This window comes from Gossypium hirsutum, chromosome D01 (assembly GCF_007990345.1).
Source record: "Gossypium hirsutum isolate 1008001.06 chromosome D01, Gossypium_hirsutum_v2.1, whole genome shotgun sequence".
NCBI classification, from domain to species: Eukaryota; Viridiplantae; Streptophyta; class Magnoliopsida; order Malvales; family Malvaceae; genus Gossypium; species Gossypium hirsutum.
Genome location: NC_053437.1, coordinates 63,413,594 through 63,431,692, shown reverse-complemented (window position 1 = coordinate 63,431,692; position 18,099 = coordinate 63,413,594). Strand labels below are relative to the sequence as shown.

Here is an 18,099-nt window from a genome sequence, read left to right as displayed (position 1 = left end):
TTCTCAAAATTAAGATGGTGGGGCTTTCTTTTTTAAAGGAATAAGTTGCTTCCAGACTCCAGAGTTTTGGGGTTCAATAACAAGCTCAACTAGCTTGGTTTTACTATTCTTCTTCTTCTTATTATTTTGCTCTCATTAGCTGGATCAGTTATGAGAAAGGTGGCCATATGTTTAGGCCATAAAGTTGGGAATCTGCCGAGATTTTCAGAAAGGTTGCAGTTCAAAAAACAGAATGCAAACCCAATTCAGACTACAGATTTCAATATCATGTAGATAGATGAGCTTAAGTCATCCCAGAACTTCTATCATTAACTTTCAACTATCAAGTTAAAACGAAGGTCTGAATTTTAGGAATGTTTATCTACTTTCGATTTCGGCCTCGACTCTTCTTGTTTTTATTAGATTTACTGTTCCCTTGGGGTTTGGAATTGAAAGTAGTTGCTGAAGCTGGCTTCTTACCCTTACTACATTCCTCAGCCTTACTTACACTCTCTTCGACATCACAATGATCACCAGATTCTTCAGATGCATGGTTGTCGTCTTTTACCAAGTAGCCTTGCTGCTGCAGGAGAGGCATCATTATAGACCACCCTGAACGCAGCTCCTCGCAAAGGGCACCAATTATTGGAACGCTACATTCAAGTTTCAGCTTACTGAAAAGGAAATGGAGAAAGCAGCGGGAACTTGTAAGGAAATATGCTTCACTAATCATGTCATGTAAATTGACATCTTTCAACTACAACTGGAAAAGCAATGCACGATACCAACCTCGATTCTAGTTCACTATGCAGTTGATTCATTAGATTGAGCACGCTCATTGCATCCCTTGAAAAGTCGTCGTCTTCACCACCTGCAGGTTTCTTCAGCAAATATTCTTTTGTTCCAGCATCGATGATGGAAACAAGTTTTCCTAGAAACACCTACAGAAAACGGTGATGATAAACAAACAAAAAACAACAATAAGAAAGATCATAACAGTGAAATAATACTAGAAATATAAAATACATGGAAAAAGCAGCAAGACATCTGAGGTTATTTAGTAACATGCATATAATCATTACCTTCAGTGTCGAAGCATACGAGATAAAGGTCCTTAGATCTTTGATACCATCCACCGCCGTTAATGCTTCAATAATTTCCCAAAAACAGTCATGGTTAAACTGCAGATCACCAACATTTTGATTTTGAGTATTTAAGTCTTGATCTGACAGAGAAACCGAGCTTGAAAACGGAACAACCTCTGAGCTCGTCCCTTCATTGTAATTGGCTGGAAGAAGTTCTTCACAAGAGAAACCAGCAGTTTGATATTGAGAACATCCAGTTTTAGGGAACAAAATTCTCAATAATTCCTCCTTGCATGGGTTGAACTTCATATCTACAAATATAGCATCTTTGCATCCAAATTTAGGACAGTTTCCATGCATGCTCACTATTACCAGAGGGTTTCCAATTTTCTTAAATGCATCAGCAAGCAGATTCACATCAGTATTCAGACGATTATTTCTCTGCCTTCTCCGAAGAGCATCATAAATCTCCCAGGGGAGTAGTTCTGTAATATTCTTTTGGCGCAGCAAGTCAAAAAGTAAATCAAGGCCCTTGCCAAAGTTCAAATGAACAAAACATGTAATGAGAACCAATCGCAAAACCAGCAGTGAATGGTACTCCTTCACAGCTATACCAGACTTCTTGATCCAATCTATGGTCTCTCTCTTACAAAACAGGAACTGCCGAACCATGTCAATTACAAATTTAACAATGTCTTCCAAGGAATGTTTATCAACAGCCACAAAACTGGAAGTTAAGCTGGGTCTCCCATCCAGGTATACAACCCATTCCACAAATGTCGTCTTTGTAGAGAAGAAGTATCCGTTGACGAAGGATAACAACATTAGATGGCGCTCAACAAGATACAAGAAACAAACAGGTGACATATAATCAGATATTTTCCTCCAGTTTACTTTATACGTATCTTGTAAAGCTTCGTGGAACTTCAAAATAACTGGCTCAATACTCCCAGTTTGTTTGATATGACAAGCAGCAGATTCAGTTGTAGTTCCTGAGCTTCTATTCTCCCCAATAAATTCACTGATATTGTCAGTCGTAGAAAATGTAGGAGAACCTCTATCCTCTTTCAGATTCACAATGAAGTTCTTCCATGGTCTATTCCAGTGTAAACATTCAAAAATCTTCACAAAAAATTCAGTAGTAAGCTCACCAGATCCAAGAATTATCAACGCCACCTTTCCAATTTTCCCATATGACAAGCTATTACATTTTGATCCAGTACTTTCCAATATAACTTCTTCAAGTAACTTCCTTGAGATTTCAGTTTCTCTAAGAGAAATCATGTTTTCTCTCAATGATTCTCGCCAATCAAGAGGAAATATATAGCCAAAGAAGTGCTTTGTTGACAGGTTGACGAACTTCATCAAATCCTTTTCTGCATGCTGGCTGTTCAGAAACTTGGAATTCAACAGAAAACTTGCAACCTCATAGATATGAGTAAGAGACCTGCTTTGATTAAAAGATGACAAAGAATTCCGGTGTGAGAAATTATAGAGTAGCTCAAGCATTTTCAAGACTTGCAGGCCAACAGAGAACAATTCTGAACACCAATAACTCCTTGCAGCTGAGACAAATTGATGGATTGAAATAGAAACCTGCTTCTGGTTTCTGCAAACATGTTTGTTCTCCAGTTTTCTCAGCCATTCAGCGTCAGAATTCAGAAGATAGATAGGATTCAGATTGTTAAATTGTCTCCATACACCAAAATAATTCAAGCAGAAATCTCCATATCTTCTAGAATCATTAGTTCCATATTGGTTTTCAGCATGCTCAAGATACTCGAATATCTTCAAAATTTTATCCTTCCAGAAATTCCAAAAGTAGACCAGTGTCTCGCTGGAAACCCTGTTATTATAAATTTGCTCTTCTGAATAGCTTGCTAGATCAAAGACCAATTCATCTATCCATTCATAATTCGATATATTTAAATGAAGGTGATGATCTAGAATTATTCGAGCAACTAACATTTCACCTCGGGTACTCTTGTGCATCTGAGAAGCACTTAAATATTGTTTCATCAAGAACAAGTTGCTTGGCTTGTTCAATAAAATGTCAGCCTCTGAACAAACAAGCCCATAAAACCAGCGTGACAAATTCTTCGCAAATGACTTAGCTTTTGATAGAAGGTTTTCTTTCTCTTTAAACTGCTTTAACGGCCACCCTGTGCTCCCAGCTAACCAAAGAGAGTTAGCGAACACAAACCAGAGAATAAGATGCACAGCCTCCTCATATTGTGCACCCTTCCCAAGCAGATCAGCAGCAAGCAGAAGGTCACCTCTCAACTTAGCAATATTTGCTGCCTCCAAGAAGTTCCCTGATTCTTCTTCCAATGATAGGAGCTCATCGAGGCATTCTAAGGACTGCAAGAAATGTCGTCTTGAATTCATGGAATCAAACGCTCGGACATAATTGATCATTGCTCTCTTATCATTAATCTCATGATAATGACGGGCACAGTTCTCCAGGAACGTTTGCTTAAGCTCCTCCAAATCCTTACTTCTTTGGACCATTTCTTCATCTGCTTTTGCATGTTGTTTCCAGTATTGAATGTATTGCAATCCCATATCAAAGAGTTTTCCTTTCGTACAAACAGACAGGCATTTTGAGATATAGTTGCCTTTTGCATACACCTCTGCTGCAGTAATGTAACATCCAGCAAGAACAAAACATTCTGCTGCTCTCTCCAGAGCAGATTCCCCACATTTTTCCAAATAAATATGACCTGCATTTTCAAAACAATACTTTCAGAATCATAAATCCTGGTATAAACTAGGTACAAAGAGGGAAAATGAAATTGTACCCGCTCTTTCATACTCCTTTAACATGTAAAAGCACTCTGCAGCACGCTCAGCCTTGCCAATGGAATCAAAAATATCAGCAGCCTGCCTCCTGGCAATAGAAGCCATTTCGGGATTTGATCCATGCAATCGGTCAGCATTTGCCCTAAGTCCAAGGGCCTTAGCTAGTTTTTCCCCATATGTATCATTTGCTCTTTCGAAGCATATTGTTGCCATCTCATAGTTATCCTGATGCAACAGCTGCAGGACACAAATTAGTGGGAGACAAGAGTAGTTAGATTTGCACAAAGATCAATTCTTTGGAAAATAGCAGGATATAGCTTGGATCATGTATGAAAAATATTAACAACAGATTATTAATACAATTAAATTAATTGTGTTAGAGTTGTGACCCAAATTCTTATTCTATTAGATGTTGATTAGAATAAGGTTTTCTAAACCTAGCAGTCTATACTCCTTATAATCATTCGAATTCGACATAGTAAATTTTCTTCTCCTCTGTCCATGGTTTTTTCCCAAAAGGGTTTCCACTTAAAATCTGTTTGTTCTATTTCTCTCTCTTTTCTTGCCATTATCGACATTCTATTTTTAACAAATTGAATTTACAAATAAGATTTATCTGACTAGAACAACCAGATGAGTTGTAGAACACCTTCTTAAAGCAAGAAACAACAAACCTTATAACCACGTGACTTCCACTCTTCTGAACTACTTGCTACTTGCATTGCTTGTGCAAGAGAATCATCCAGCTTCCTAACTTGAACAAGGCACTTCCTTTTCCAGTAATTGAACACCGGCTCGGAAAACTCTTTTACATTTTCACAAATCCACAGCCTTTGCCTTGTGCGGGTGATGGCAACATATAACTGCTTCAATTCAGAGCACATAATGTTGTGTTTTGCCTGTTTGAAACTTGGGGACGGACAACTGGCATCAAGTAAGCCTTGCTCCTTCATGAATTCATATACAACTCTCCACTGATTCTTTAAAGGTGATGAACCGAAAAAGTTGTACAATAATACATCCTACAGAAATGTCATGTACAAAACTAATCATAACATGGACAAATCATTTTGACATCTTCTGAAACAAAGACTAGGAAGACGTGAAAAAGGCTCCACTAAGATGCATGCAGACCCGATCAATTAGTAAATACAAATGCTAAACATATATTTTTTTTTTGTCAAAGCCAAGCCAGCCAACTTGAGCTTAGGTTCTGAACTTTCGAGAAAGAAAACATTAGCTAGACAACACAAAACTATCAATGAGCATTTCTAGTAAATACAAACACTGACATGCATAAACTAGCAGATAATAGGATGATAGAAAACAAGGATATTTACTAAACCCGAAATACCTGAAACTCTAATCCTTTGCATTCCACTATGGTCAGAACAAGAGCTTGCTTGCCAACATACTTTAAAATTTCATTCTTGGCAGGATCATCACGTACTAATATGACCTGCTCTGCTCCAAATCCAACCATATGTGCCCCGGCATTACCACTGTTTGTGAATATTTTGGCAACTACATTGTCTTCGTTGTCAGATTCAAGCCAAATTGGGGCTTCCCCAAATATAAGACTAGTTTCAGGGCATAAAATATCAACAAATGAAGGAAAGAAATGGTAAAGAAGATCAATGATACTCTGCGCTAACCTCAGGACGCCATCATGAGTACGAAAATTCTGGCTTAAGTGGAAATTTTTAGATATTTGACCCTTCTCCTTTTTCCCATGATTTGTTTCACATTTTGATTCCAAAACAAACTCATTGTAGAAAAGGGATCGTATATCTTCAAACCTAAAATCAATACCCCTGGCAATAGTTTGTGCTGTATCCCCACAGAAAACAAAGCCTTCACTTACATTTTTGCAAACATGTTTGAAAAGAGCAATCTGCCTCATTGTAAGATCTTGCACCTCATCGATATAAACAAAATCCATGATGTCACCCTCATACCTTTCATTTTGAAGTCTATCATGGAGATCAACCACAACATCAGCCATATCAAACTCACCATTTTCTCCTTTCATTTTTTCGTAATCTTGAAAAATATCATATATCATTTGCCTCTCATGTGAACTTAAGGCAGACGCCCGACCCTCAGATAGTTTTACATAATCCTCCGCATTGAGTCTACCATCATAGGAATTCCCTGATCTCAAGCCTCCTTTTATATGAGACATTATCTCTGTGAAGACTCTGGATGAGTCAAGCTTATTTGTCAGGTTAGCATTAAAATGAGGCCAATAAATTGAACAAAACTTCTCATAGGTTATCTCCTTTGATCTTATACAATTTCGTACCAAGGTTGGAGCAGTTACAACTTCCATATTTGATAGCTCCCTGGCATCATAGAATTTCTCAAAGAATGAGTTGCCCATTGTTCCATCAAGCATAATCAGAAACTTTTGCAAAGTTATGACAAGTGGGTATGCCTTGGGAAGAATATCCACAAATGAATCTGGAATATCCTTGAACTGTGCTGCACCATCAGTATCATCAACATCTTGAAAAGCACCCTCTAGAGAAAAGTTTCCACCGCTGACAAACCTGAACAACAAGGATTGTTAAACCAGGAAAACAAATACATGCATCTAAATAAAGTACCCTAACCGGAGCGCTAATTAAAAGAAAAGTTAATCAAATTAATTTACATGGAAGTCAACAAAATAACAAACCATGTGAACAGTAACAAAGAAACCTCTACACTTTACCATAGGAAAGCAGAATTCGTTAAACATAGTCAAAAGACCTTCATAGATTCGAAAACTGAAAAGTCAGAAAACACTTTTCAGGATTATACAATAGAGAAGAGTTGCCAACAATTTTAAACAAAAATCTTTTCAATGATTTGTTTTGTTCCAAAATTCAAAGAGAAGATGCAAGATTATCAGCTTTTACATAGCAAGACATCGAAGTTCTGTTTTCCATTCTAGGGTCTATATATGATGCTCTGATCATCAATTACATTTGCTGAATTCTTTAAAAAAAAGTTAATTTGATGTTCTACCCTAAAAGGAAGCACTTCGTGAAACATGCAAATGCTATGATTTAACCACAAACATGACAGGACATTTCCAAAATATTAGAAAATAAATTTTAAGAAAAAGGTTTCATTGCAATAAAACATAAAAGGGTGGTAGGATTTAGAGTTCAGACTTCATAAGGTCTAAGCCTATCATTTTATCACTGCGGTAAACCATGTTATATATCCAAAATATTATATTTTTTTTCTGTGCCAACTATAATTTCAAAGGTATTCATACTACCATTAAGATAGCGCTTTATCTCATTATCCAACACACCTTTTCAATTGAAGAACATGATTTTTCACCGCATAACAAAGTTTAGGACTGACTGTGACAAAAAGCTGGCGCAATGGAGTTGCTTCAGTGCCTCCAACACCACCCATATTTCTGTTTGCCAGACAGACATCACTAACCCTATTTGTGTTAACTGCATCCAAACCTTCAGTTGCTAACAGGTGCAGTTGCTCTTGCTTAAACAACTTCATAGTCAGCACAGTAGTCTTCCCGGTGCCTGACCTGCCTAATATAAAAGTGCTTTTTGGGAATAAAATTATATCACGTTCATGGTCTGTCACCTCGAATGGAAGTTCTGGTTCTCTTCCATCATGATCAAAGAGAAGGTGGCTCACAACACCCGATGATAAAGAGTAGAACTTCATCAGCAGTAAGCTCTCACTGACTTTTGAGTTCTCTAAGTAACATCTATCATCTGAAGCACTACTACCACGTGAACTGTTTTTTATTTCATCTTGGCTTAAAGTTTTAAACTTGACAATACCAAATGAGGTTGTCCAAGTTTTCGGAACTTCCAAATCCCTAAATAAATAAAAAAGAAGAAAAGTTAAGAATTACTGCATATAAGACATAATAATCACATTCAAGAAAGGCAAATTTCATATTTACATGTTAGAACTACCATTATGGTCCTTACCCCTCCAGATATTTCTCATTGCAATGACGGATAAAATCATCTGTATACATTTTGAAGATGCCATCAAGGCGCTTAACCAGCCTCATAATATCCTCTAATGGCAAAAGATCCCAAGCCTTCAATACTTGAGTGTACCTCTGTTCCTTCACTACATCAATTGAGCAGACAATATAAAGACCTTCAAACTTAAATTGTTTCAAGACCATAGAAGAGCTTTCACAAATTAAATCCACATTTCTCTTCTTAGGCCGCCAGCCGCAGGAAAGTTTTAACAGAAGGTTTAAAACTGATTTCTGAGTCTGGGCAGATTTCACCTTCCCAAATGACTTTCTGAAGTTATCACTGAAAAGAACCTGAAGTCATAGAAAATGAAAATAAAATAATTCACCACTAAGTGTAAAATGTCATAGTATCTAATGCAATCCCGTCAACTAAAATAAGGATAAATCATGTCACTGTTAGCTTCGATAAAAAAATTTCATGCCAAACTTACAAAATTCAAACATGATTTCATGCCAACAAAAATAACTTGATAGACCTAGCATGATAACAAGTTTTAACCAGTATAAGTTACAACCTTCCACCTGGCATTCTTGAATAGAACACTATCGGGATTAAGCAAGTCATCAAGCTGATCAAACTCTTTCCTGGCATCAAATATAGCTTTAGCCAATCCCTTTTCTTCATCAGCATTAAAGAAACAATGACGCATCTTTGCATCATGAACTAAACCCTGCCAAACAGATTCATGTTTGGCCAGTGTTCTTCCATCCCCCAAAATCCAGAGGCAGTGCCTGAGAAAGCAAAAAAAAAACATGTAATATATTGCAACTTATCACAGCAGTGCAGAAACTGGAGAGATATAAAAAAAGGTTAATCCAAGGAAATACCTAGCCCTCGTAAGAGCAACATTAGTTCTTTGAGCATTGGATACAAAACCAAGTGCTCCTGAACTATTGGATCTCACAGTTGATATTATTATAATATCTTCTTCACCACCCTGGAACCCATCAACTGACTTCACCTTCACTGCAAAGCCATCAGTTTTCTCATATTTCCTACCAAGTTTCTCCTGAATTGCGACAACTTGAGCAGCATAGGGAGAAATTATGCCAACGCTGAGCCTCTCTCTTGAGCTATTCCATGCTGTATGAAAAAGCAACCAATATAACAAAAATAAGTCAATCTAATAATACATGAATATTGCTTTCTGATTTTAATATAAAGTGAACTGGAAAGGCCTCATCTAGCCCTTAAATTGAACCATCTCCTTTAAGGCAATGCAGCGAAGGGCAGAAAATTAATCATCCAGATATAAGCAAAATTATATTAAAAAATATATATTACAGCATTACAAATTAAGCTCCAGATAATTACCTTTGAACAGAGTTTGCACCAATCTCTGCACAAGGGCTACCTCAACCATATTTCTGTGGCTACTCCCAGCATCATCCTTTTCTTCTCTTCCAGAGATATTTATAAAGGAATAGGGGCCAAACATAGGCCACGGAAGATAATGTTTCTCGTAACTCTTATGCTTAACACCAGCTGCATCCAAGATCCTTTTATTATAGAAACACGCATTTGGAAAGAAACTGATTGATGGATGCATTCTGTACTGAATATTCAGTAGGTGCTTTGAATGACCCAAAGTAGTCAACCTTTGGAATAAACTTCTTCCAAAGCCAGCTTCATTAGAAACCTATAATGAAAAGATACAAATTGATAACGTTGCTTTCGGAAATAAATGAAGGGGAAGTTTGCAAAGGAATTTTGGAGATAAAAGAAGACAAGAAACCAAGTATAATTTACATACATTGCTTTGAACTGTGGCAGGCAATTGCCATTCGTCACCAATAAGAATTGAATGTACAATACCCGGCAGTTGCATGGGTATGGCTGATTCACATTCTTTCAACTGCGCTGCTTCATCTATTACCAACACATTCAGTGGTTTCATTTCCAGTTTATATAGTTTATATGAATTGCATGCAGTGGAAAAGAATAAAGAAGCTGTTTGAAAGCAGAACTGTACTAAGGAATCTTTGTTCCTTGCACTTGGCAGTTTAAGTTGACCAAGAGAATCACGGAGCCTTCTCAAAACAGAAAGACACTGGCTTCTTATTGAGCACAACAAGCGAGATGGATCACAAAGATTTTGGGGAAGAAATTTATCATCTTTTGAACGTAAAAGGAGCTCCTCCACTTCTTCAGAAGCTAAACCATCAAAAAACAGGCATGTATCTAATGAATTGAGCAGGCCTGAAAGAGTTTCAAGGTCTTTGAAATTATGTGCCTGAAAGTAGATTTTGGGTATATGAGTGTGCAAAATTGACACACATCTTCTCAGTGGTAATGCAGTAGTGGCAAATCTTTCTCTTGCATATTCAAGAAATGATTTGTGTATCCCCTTCTTATCATCAGTTTCACTGCAACATCCTTTCTCCTGGTTTTCATCTTCACTAGCATGTTCCTGCTTTTTGGTTGATTCATTTTCTAAGAAAATATGGTACTGAGGAACACAATCTTCAAGAAAAGTAATCATTGAAGTAAAGCAGTGCCACCAACCTAGTGGCCCAAAGCACTCTGTAAGCCTTTTTACACGATAATCCAGAAATACTTCTTCAATCTCAGAATCAACTTTAAGTCTCTCTTTACTGCCAAATAAGAGGATGTCTCCCAACGAACAAAACTGATCATCAGCTACAGAGCATGCTTTCTTAGCTTCTTTTACCAGCTTTAAGACACGTGCAACTACTTCTGTAATTGCAATATTTGTCGGGGCGCAAGCGAGTGTTCTGTACTTCATCCTCAACAGAGCAAACAGCAGCACACTAACAGTTTTAGTTTTCCCAGTTCCTGGTGGACCCCAAATAAGTTCCACATGAGACTTGTGATTGCACAACATTTTGTTGAGACAAGCAACAAGCGACTTCTTTTGAGATTCATTCAGTTTAGATAGCAGGTTTTTCAGAAAAATCTCATTCCAGTTTCCACCAATATCTGAGGAACAGAGACTGCAGCTTTCTGCTACCTACATACAACATGAAATTTAACAAAATTCATTCCTGCGAATATATACCATTAAAGCAACAATAAATTCCTCAAACAAGGTCCTCAAGTAATAACAATAAGTTTATGGAAACTGTTTATGAGGTTATATTGAAACACATGTAAACCAAAAGGAAAATATGAAATGCAAAACTCATGGTACGTTAATTGTGCTGGACAAACGCAAGGTCTCAACTTGTCAACACAAAGAATAAGCATGTTGCATGATGCTTAATAAACATAGCCACTTGCATCATAAGCAGTCACTAACGATGAAAAGCAATTGCAAATTATCCAGTATAATGCCACATTTACAGAAGGAAATCTCAAACATATTTGCACTGTGGTACCATACCATGGAATCGGCGTGCAAAACCTCTTTGATAATCTTTAAGTTTCTTTCCATGTGCAATGCACTCCATATTCGTGTGTTTGTGGTTAGATTTGTCAAATGAACTACAAATAGTGATTTCTGCGCTTCATCTTTAGAAACAAAGTCTTCCAGTACTTTCACTTTGAAGGAAGTAGATGAGCTATTATCCTTATCATCATCCTCTTGAATATTTGTGACTAGGGCAAAAATCCAGGTTCTTCCTACCCTTTGTAAATCAGAAGCAGTTTCAGGTTTCACATTTGCTATGACAAAAACATCTCCAGGCAATGTTTTGTATGGTTTCTTCTCACGATCACTGAACCTGTTTCTCCAGTAATCAACATTCACATCAAGCAGCAATGTTCCACGTGACTTTGACTCATTAAGATATGTCACTTCGGCGTATGGTGCTCTAGCTATAACTTCCATAGATGAGCGCAATGCTGCGCGTGTCTCGTCCAACAAAGGCAAAAGATATGACCCAAAATATTGTTCCACCGACTGAAATGAAACTGGAATTATTTCCACCTAGCAATTGAGATCAAATTGAAACAGATCAAATCAATCCATAACAGTCAACAGACTAACAATAGAGAGAGAAGAAAAAGGTGCAATAGTTTAATCCTTTGATTCAGACAACCATTTTGGAGACTAGTGCAATAACAAATCTCTTATATCGTTTTCCATGGCTTTCCAAAATAAATAACTCAAGGACTAAATTCATAACAAATGGAAGGCCTAAAGGTACTGATTAGATCAAACTACATAATTAAGGTTAAAGAATGCACTAACACACATGAGGCATATATGGCTACTTACTTCAGCTTTTTTAACTGATTTTTCATTTTCATCTTGAACTTAAGGAAATTTCAACCTTTAGAAGCCAAGCTCAACCATTCAACAAAGTTATTATGTTCAATCTTTATTCAGCTCTCTGGTTGAACTAAACAAGCTTAAGATCAACTCAAGGGCTTTTAATGTTCTGAGGTATTTTATAACGTGCACAACAACTATAGTAACAAAAAGTTCTATTAGTAAAATTTCAAAAGAGTTTAATAGCAAGAAAATAACAAGTTATTGTGTTTTAGCTGCCATTAGTTCCTAATTCCCTTGTTAGCAAAAATTTCACAAGTCTTACACTCGATTCACTACCTACGTAACTACATGCCACTTTTAGCTAGCTGCCAATGACCGTTACACAATATAGAATGCAGACATGGGCTAGGGCTGCAACACACACACACACACACAAAGAAAGTTTATTCCAGCTCACTGCTACAGCTATTTTTAAGTATAAGAGCAATCATTTTCAACTTCCATAAAAGTGGATATTCCAAAAGCTGCAAAGAAAACCCATAAATAAGGTCTAACAAAAAAAGAAAACCAAAGATTAAAGGGTGATGATGATGATTATGATGAAGAACAAAGCAAACCCACCTGATCCTTATAAAGATTATCGTTGAATATGTCTTCAAGAGACCATTGAAACACAATATCAATGAAACCCATATCTTTTTTAATCAATACTCAATACTCTACTCACTTGAACCTATACCTCCTATCGTTCCTCTGAATATCTGTTGCAAACATACACAGTTAGAAGCTCACTTCAACTTTCAACCTTCAAAAGAAACCCACAAAAAGCAAACAGAAAGTGTACGGTTTCTTAGCTCCGAAGAAAGATGAATATATCAAATATGAAAGTTAATTGTTCGTACAAGCACTAATATACATGATCAAGGTAAGCTTTATCACACTTTATTCAACATCACCAACAGAAATAGAAAGCGATTTCCATTGCCATGCTTTTATATCGCCAAATGACAATGAAGAAACCTTAAAGGACGACCATTCTTCTTCTACTTTAGCGCTCTGATCTCACGTCTCGTATCTCGTATTTTGTTTCCTTTGGAAAATGTTTAGTATTTATTGCAATACACACGATATGAAATATTACATATTGAACAAAAAATTTGGATAAATGCATCACTTACCCTCAAACTTACTCTTAATTATCACTTTGCTACTTAATTTTCTTTTATTACTTAAAATTTTCGACACTTTAAGCATTAGTAAAAGATCACGCTGTGTAACATCACTTAATTTCGTTTTTAATAAATTCAAAAAATAAGGAAAATGGAAAAATAATTAGAAAATAGAAAAATATATAATAAAAAAGTTAGAAAATAGGAAAGTTATAAAAAAAATTATATCAAATTCCCAAAAATAAAAAAGAATATTTTTATTTCTAAAATACAAAATAAAGACCAAAAATACAAAAAAAAATGTCAACTTTTCTAAAAAGCTTAATTCACGAATTGATACTTAAAATTTAATTTTTTTTTGTCACAAGTAGTACTTAAACTATTTTTTTCCAAGTTGGTACCTCTATTAATCAAACCACTAATTCTGTTTTAAAAAAATTAGTACCTAAACTATATATTTTTCTCATTTGAGTACCTAAATTTTTTTTTTGTTAGAATTAGTACCTAAACTAGTTTCTTTTCCCAAGATGGACCTCTGTTAGTTCAATAATTAGTTAAATTGTTTAAGTTTATTCGTTAAAAAAGATAACCAATTAAAAAAATTGACATGCAACAATAAAAAGACAAAAAGTATCATTTTCTCTTTTATATAGATTGTTTTTATTTTTAAATTTTTTTTCTTAAAAGATTAGACTAATGGATTAACGAGTCAAACCAATAGTTCTCGATTTGATTAATTCTTCTGATTCAATCAAATAAATTATTAAAAATTTATAATAAAAAATTTAAAAGGTTTAATTCATGATTTGACTCTTGAATAGACTTGTCCGAATGGCCCAACCCGAAGGCCTGCCCGAAAAGTGGGGAATGTTTGGACAAAAATATAAGCCCGAAAAATGGGTTTGAGCAAAAAAATAAGACCCGTTTAGAAAATAGGTCGAGCCTCGGGTAAGATTTTTTGGGCTCGGGTCGAGCCGACTTGGCAAAAAAAAAACTTGGTTGTTTTGTTGTTGTTTTTCATTATTTTGCTGCTATTTTTTCACTGTTTTGTTGTCATCTCACTATTATGTTGCTATTATTTTGTTGTTATTGTTTGAGTATTGTATAACTTTTGTTTTGTTGTGAATTTTGCTACTATTTTAGAGGCATTTGCTTATTAAATTGAACCTAACCTAGTGTTCTTTAAATATAAAGATTTTTTTAATTTATTTTTCAATTTGTTGGGAAGCATTTATTTTAATTTTTTTGATGTATTATATATTTTTTAATTTTTTATATAAAAATTTTAATATGGGAGGGTCATACCCAAGTTTTAGCATATTTATCTAAGTCGGGCTTGGGTAAAAATTTAAGCCTATTTTTCGTGTTAGGTGGGGTCTAGGCATATCGATCAGGCCTAGAATTTTGTTAGCCCCCAACTCAACCCGACCCATGGGCAACTCTACACTTGAAGTATACCCATCTTTTCATTTTGATACTTAAACTTTTTTTATCCCAATTTAGTACTTAAATATGTATAAGTTATACTTTTTAGCCCTAGACGTTAAAAAAACATATGGACAATAAAAGAAGGTCACTTTTAAGTATCTTAGTCAACAAGAAGACACCACTTGTCATTTTTTTTAAAAGTATATACTTTATTTTGCCAAACATATATAAACCTTAAAAAATTATAAAAAAATAGAAATAAATATATAAAATTTCAAAAAAATATGTATATATATACAATCTAAAAATAGGAAACAAACTATAAAAAGTATATATATATAAACTCTAAACTATATAAATATATAAAAATTGAGAAAAAAAACTATATAAAATCTAAATATAAATTATAAAAATTATATATAAACTCTAAAATATATATAAGAAATAATTACTTTTTTAATTAAAAGTACACTTACGATTTTATTAATAAAAATAAAAATTATATATGTTTTTAATTCTATCTTTCCCCACGTCCTATTTTTTTAATTCCATATTTCCTTCTCCTTCATCTTCTCATTCTTATTAGAATAGGAAAAAGCAATAAAAATTATTGTTCCCTTCCTTCTGTTTTTAACTAAAGCACTGAGAAAAGAGGAAAGTTAGAAATCTTAGCAACAAATCTGAATGGGAAAACCCAAAAATCTTAGAAAACCTAGAAATCTTTGAATAAAACCGCAAAATTTAAAATATGAAAGGAACCAAAAAAATTTCTCATTGGTAAAAACACTTTCTTTTTTTTTTTCAATTTGGTTTTCATCTCCGGCATATGGAAGATAAATGAGTCAAGAATGAGGGAAGAAGATGATACCAAAATTGCCATTTTTTTTTCCTTCTTTAGTTCTTTTTTAGAATCATTATTGAGTCAATGTGTTTTTCTTCTTTGTCTCTGTTTTAATGAACAATGAATAACACTTGTTCTTCTGGGTTGATTTTACTCTAACAATTGCAAAAATTGGTAAAGATTCTGTACTCTGATAGTTAAACCGCTAAAAAATTCCAAATCATAATCTAAGAAAAATGTTCAAAACCAATGGACTAAATTATCAAAAAAATGCTGATGTTTTTTTTTTTTTGAAAGTTACCATATTAGGCTATTTTTTGAAATAATTATGGAAATAGGCCGACTTTTTGAAAGCGCTTCCCGGTAGACATGTTTTCAGGTGTAATTTAGAAAAACGATCCTAAATGGACGCGTTTTTAGAGTTGTAAACTAAAAGCGCTTCCACGTAGACACGTTTTTAATGTGTTGTCAGAAAAATACTCCTAGGTGGACGCATTTTCTGACAGGTGAACCGAAAAAGCTTCCAGCTGGAAGCATTTTCCTCATGTGTCTTTCAGTGTTAGGGTTTTGTTTGTTAAGGTTAAGGTTATTTATTTTAGGATTTAGGGTTAGGGTTTTTGAGATAGGATTATTTAGGGTTTTGAAATATTAAATAAGTTTTTTGCATTTGAAATTTAAAAACATCGTATTTTCATCGAAACTCGGAGCACTCGTTTGGAATGAAATATTAGTTTTAAAATTTTTGCATATTTTTAATACTAGTTTGATCCGATATTTTAGTAAATTATTTACGACAGTGCATTAATATTTACGAGATGGGTTTTAAAAATATATCTCAGGATTCCCAGGATATATGATATGTTTTATGTCCAAGTAGGGTTAAAATTTGTAGAGAGAAAATACTTCAAGCAGGATTTACTATCAACAAAAGTACTGAAAGCGCGTCCAGTTGGAAGCATTTTCAGTACTATGTCAGGTAAAACCGCTTCCAGCTGGATGCACTTTCAATACTTTTGCTGACAGTGCATCCTGCTTGGAGCGTTTTCTCTGTACAAATTTTAACTCCTCACTAGCCGAGGAAAATTTTCAGAATGAACTTGGAGTTCATCCTTGACTATAAATGAAATATATTTCAGGCTCGAGTGCATAAGCCATTTACAAGGAAAAAAAGTTGTTAAGGAGATCAGAAGAAGAGAAGTTTGTGGGGTACGTATAAGTTGGAGCAATGACACAATTTGGGTAAAAGTATGCATTGATTTTTGTTGTTCATTTTTAGTTGCAACAATAATTTTTTGCATGATGCTTTTGTTTCTAACGTCTCCTGACAGATTATTTGGTTGAATACGAGTGGATGGATTAGTGCTATTATTTTGTTACGACGGTGAAGTGCGTGACACTGAGAACGGGGTCGTTTTTTAATCAAAGAATACAGTGCACTGACTTTTAATCAAAACATACAATTGCTAGAACTAAAAACAAGAATTAGGGAAAAATCGTTGGATCCGTGAAGTGTCTGATTAAATGAAGTTGGGGGATTTCTTTAGTGTCACATTATCAGCATAAAATCCAGATTTTCACAATTAATATACTTGAAATTTAATGTTTTATTGTGTTTTCCAAACTGTTGAGCCATGTTAGTTAAGGTGTATTATAAGCAAAATATATTGTGTATAGCTGGCCAAAAGTCTCTGTTAATGAGCTACTGAAGTTCACTACTCTCTCTTTTGATGAAAATAATATTAAGAACATATTTGATTTGATGAAATGTTAGGCTAGGAATCGGTACAGGGAAATATTATTAAACAAAATGTTTTACTTTGTCTCGTTTATTATTATTTTCTATATTCAGGGGGTTCCACTATTTGTACTTGCCTTTATATGTATCTTTATATTTGAGGAAAAGAACCCGCAAGAGATATCGATCGGTGGTTATACCCTCTTACATATATGTATATTCATATAATGTATAATGGTGAGAGACTGTCACAAATGGTTACATTCATCGTCTACATTTATATCATATCTATGATTCTACATATTATACTGTAAGTTTCCTCTCGTGTGGAAGTAGAACCTTCCGTAAGTCTCTCTCATGTGTGGAAGCAGAACCCTCATAAGGCTCCCCCATATGCAGGAGCAGGACATTCGTTACTCTCCATTTCATTCCAGTTTACGAGAGTCAACGGTAGTGCAATCAACATATGATACCTCCCGTAAGCCTCCCTATGTGTGGGAGCAAGACATTCGTTACGCTTCATGTATGAGAGTAGGACCTCCCGTAAGCCTCCCCCATGTGTGGGAGCAAGAACCTCGTAAGCCTACCCCCATATGTGGGAGTAGGACATTTGTTACTCTCCATGTAATTGACCGCTTCTTGACGTACTAACGTCCAGAGTGTGAATATTGCAACTAAAAATATGAAATTTGAAGCGGTGTCGGCAAGTATACGGGTTAGGTTGTAATATAGTTTGCAACGGACTCAGTAAGTACTCCGAAGATTGTACCCAAGAGAGGCAAGTACTAAATTAATATTAACCTAAATGAAAATAAATCTAATTAGTACTTTAAATAAATTATATTACGATTAAACATA

General features: G+C 35.0%; 1 protein-coding gene across 1 annotated transcript; it reads right to left on the bottom strand.

The window, feature by feature from the left end:
* Positions 1–151: 151 nt before the first annotated feature.
* On the bottom strand, positions 152–12,933 carry LOC107905309 (uncharacterized). Its single transcript, XM_016831938.2, has 14 exons — positions 12,690–12,933; positions 11,235–11,780; positions 9,645–10,862; positions 9,206–9,530; positions 8,719–8,974; positions 8,406–8,622; positions 7,829–8,181; positions 7,174–7,713; positions 5,221–6,418; positions 4,541–4,888; positions 3,866–4,103; positions 1,062–3,787; positions 769–920; positions 152–653 (listed from the first exon to the last, which is right to left on the bottom strand). The coding sequence occupies exons 1-14, from the start codon at positions 12,759–12,761 to the stop codon at positions 362–364; spliced, it is 8,481 nt and encodes a 2,826-aa protein (XP_016687427.2). The 5' UTR covers positions 12,762–12,933; the 3' UTR covers positions 152–361.
* Positions 12,934–18,099: the final 5,166 nt, after the last annotated feature.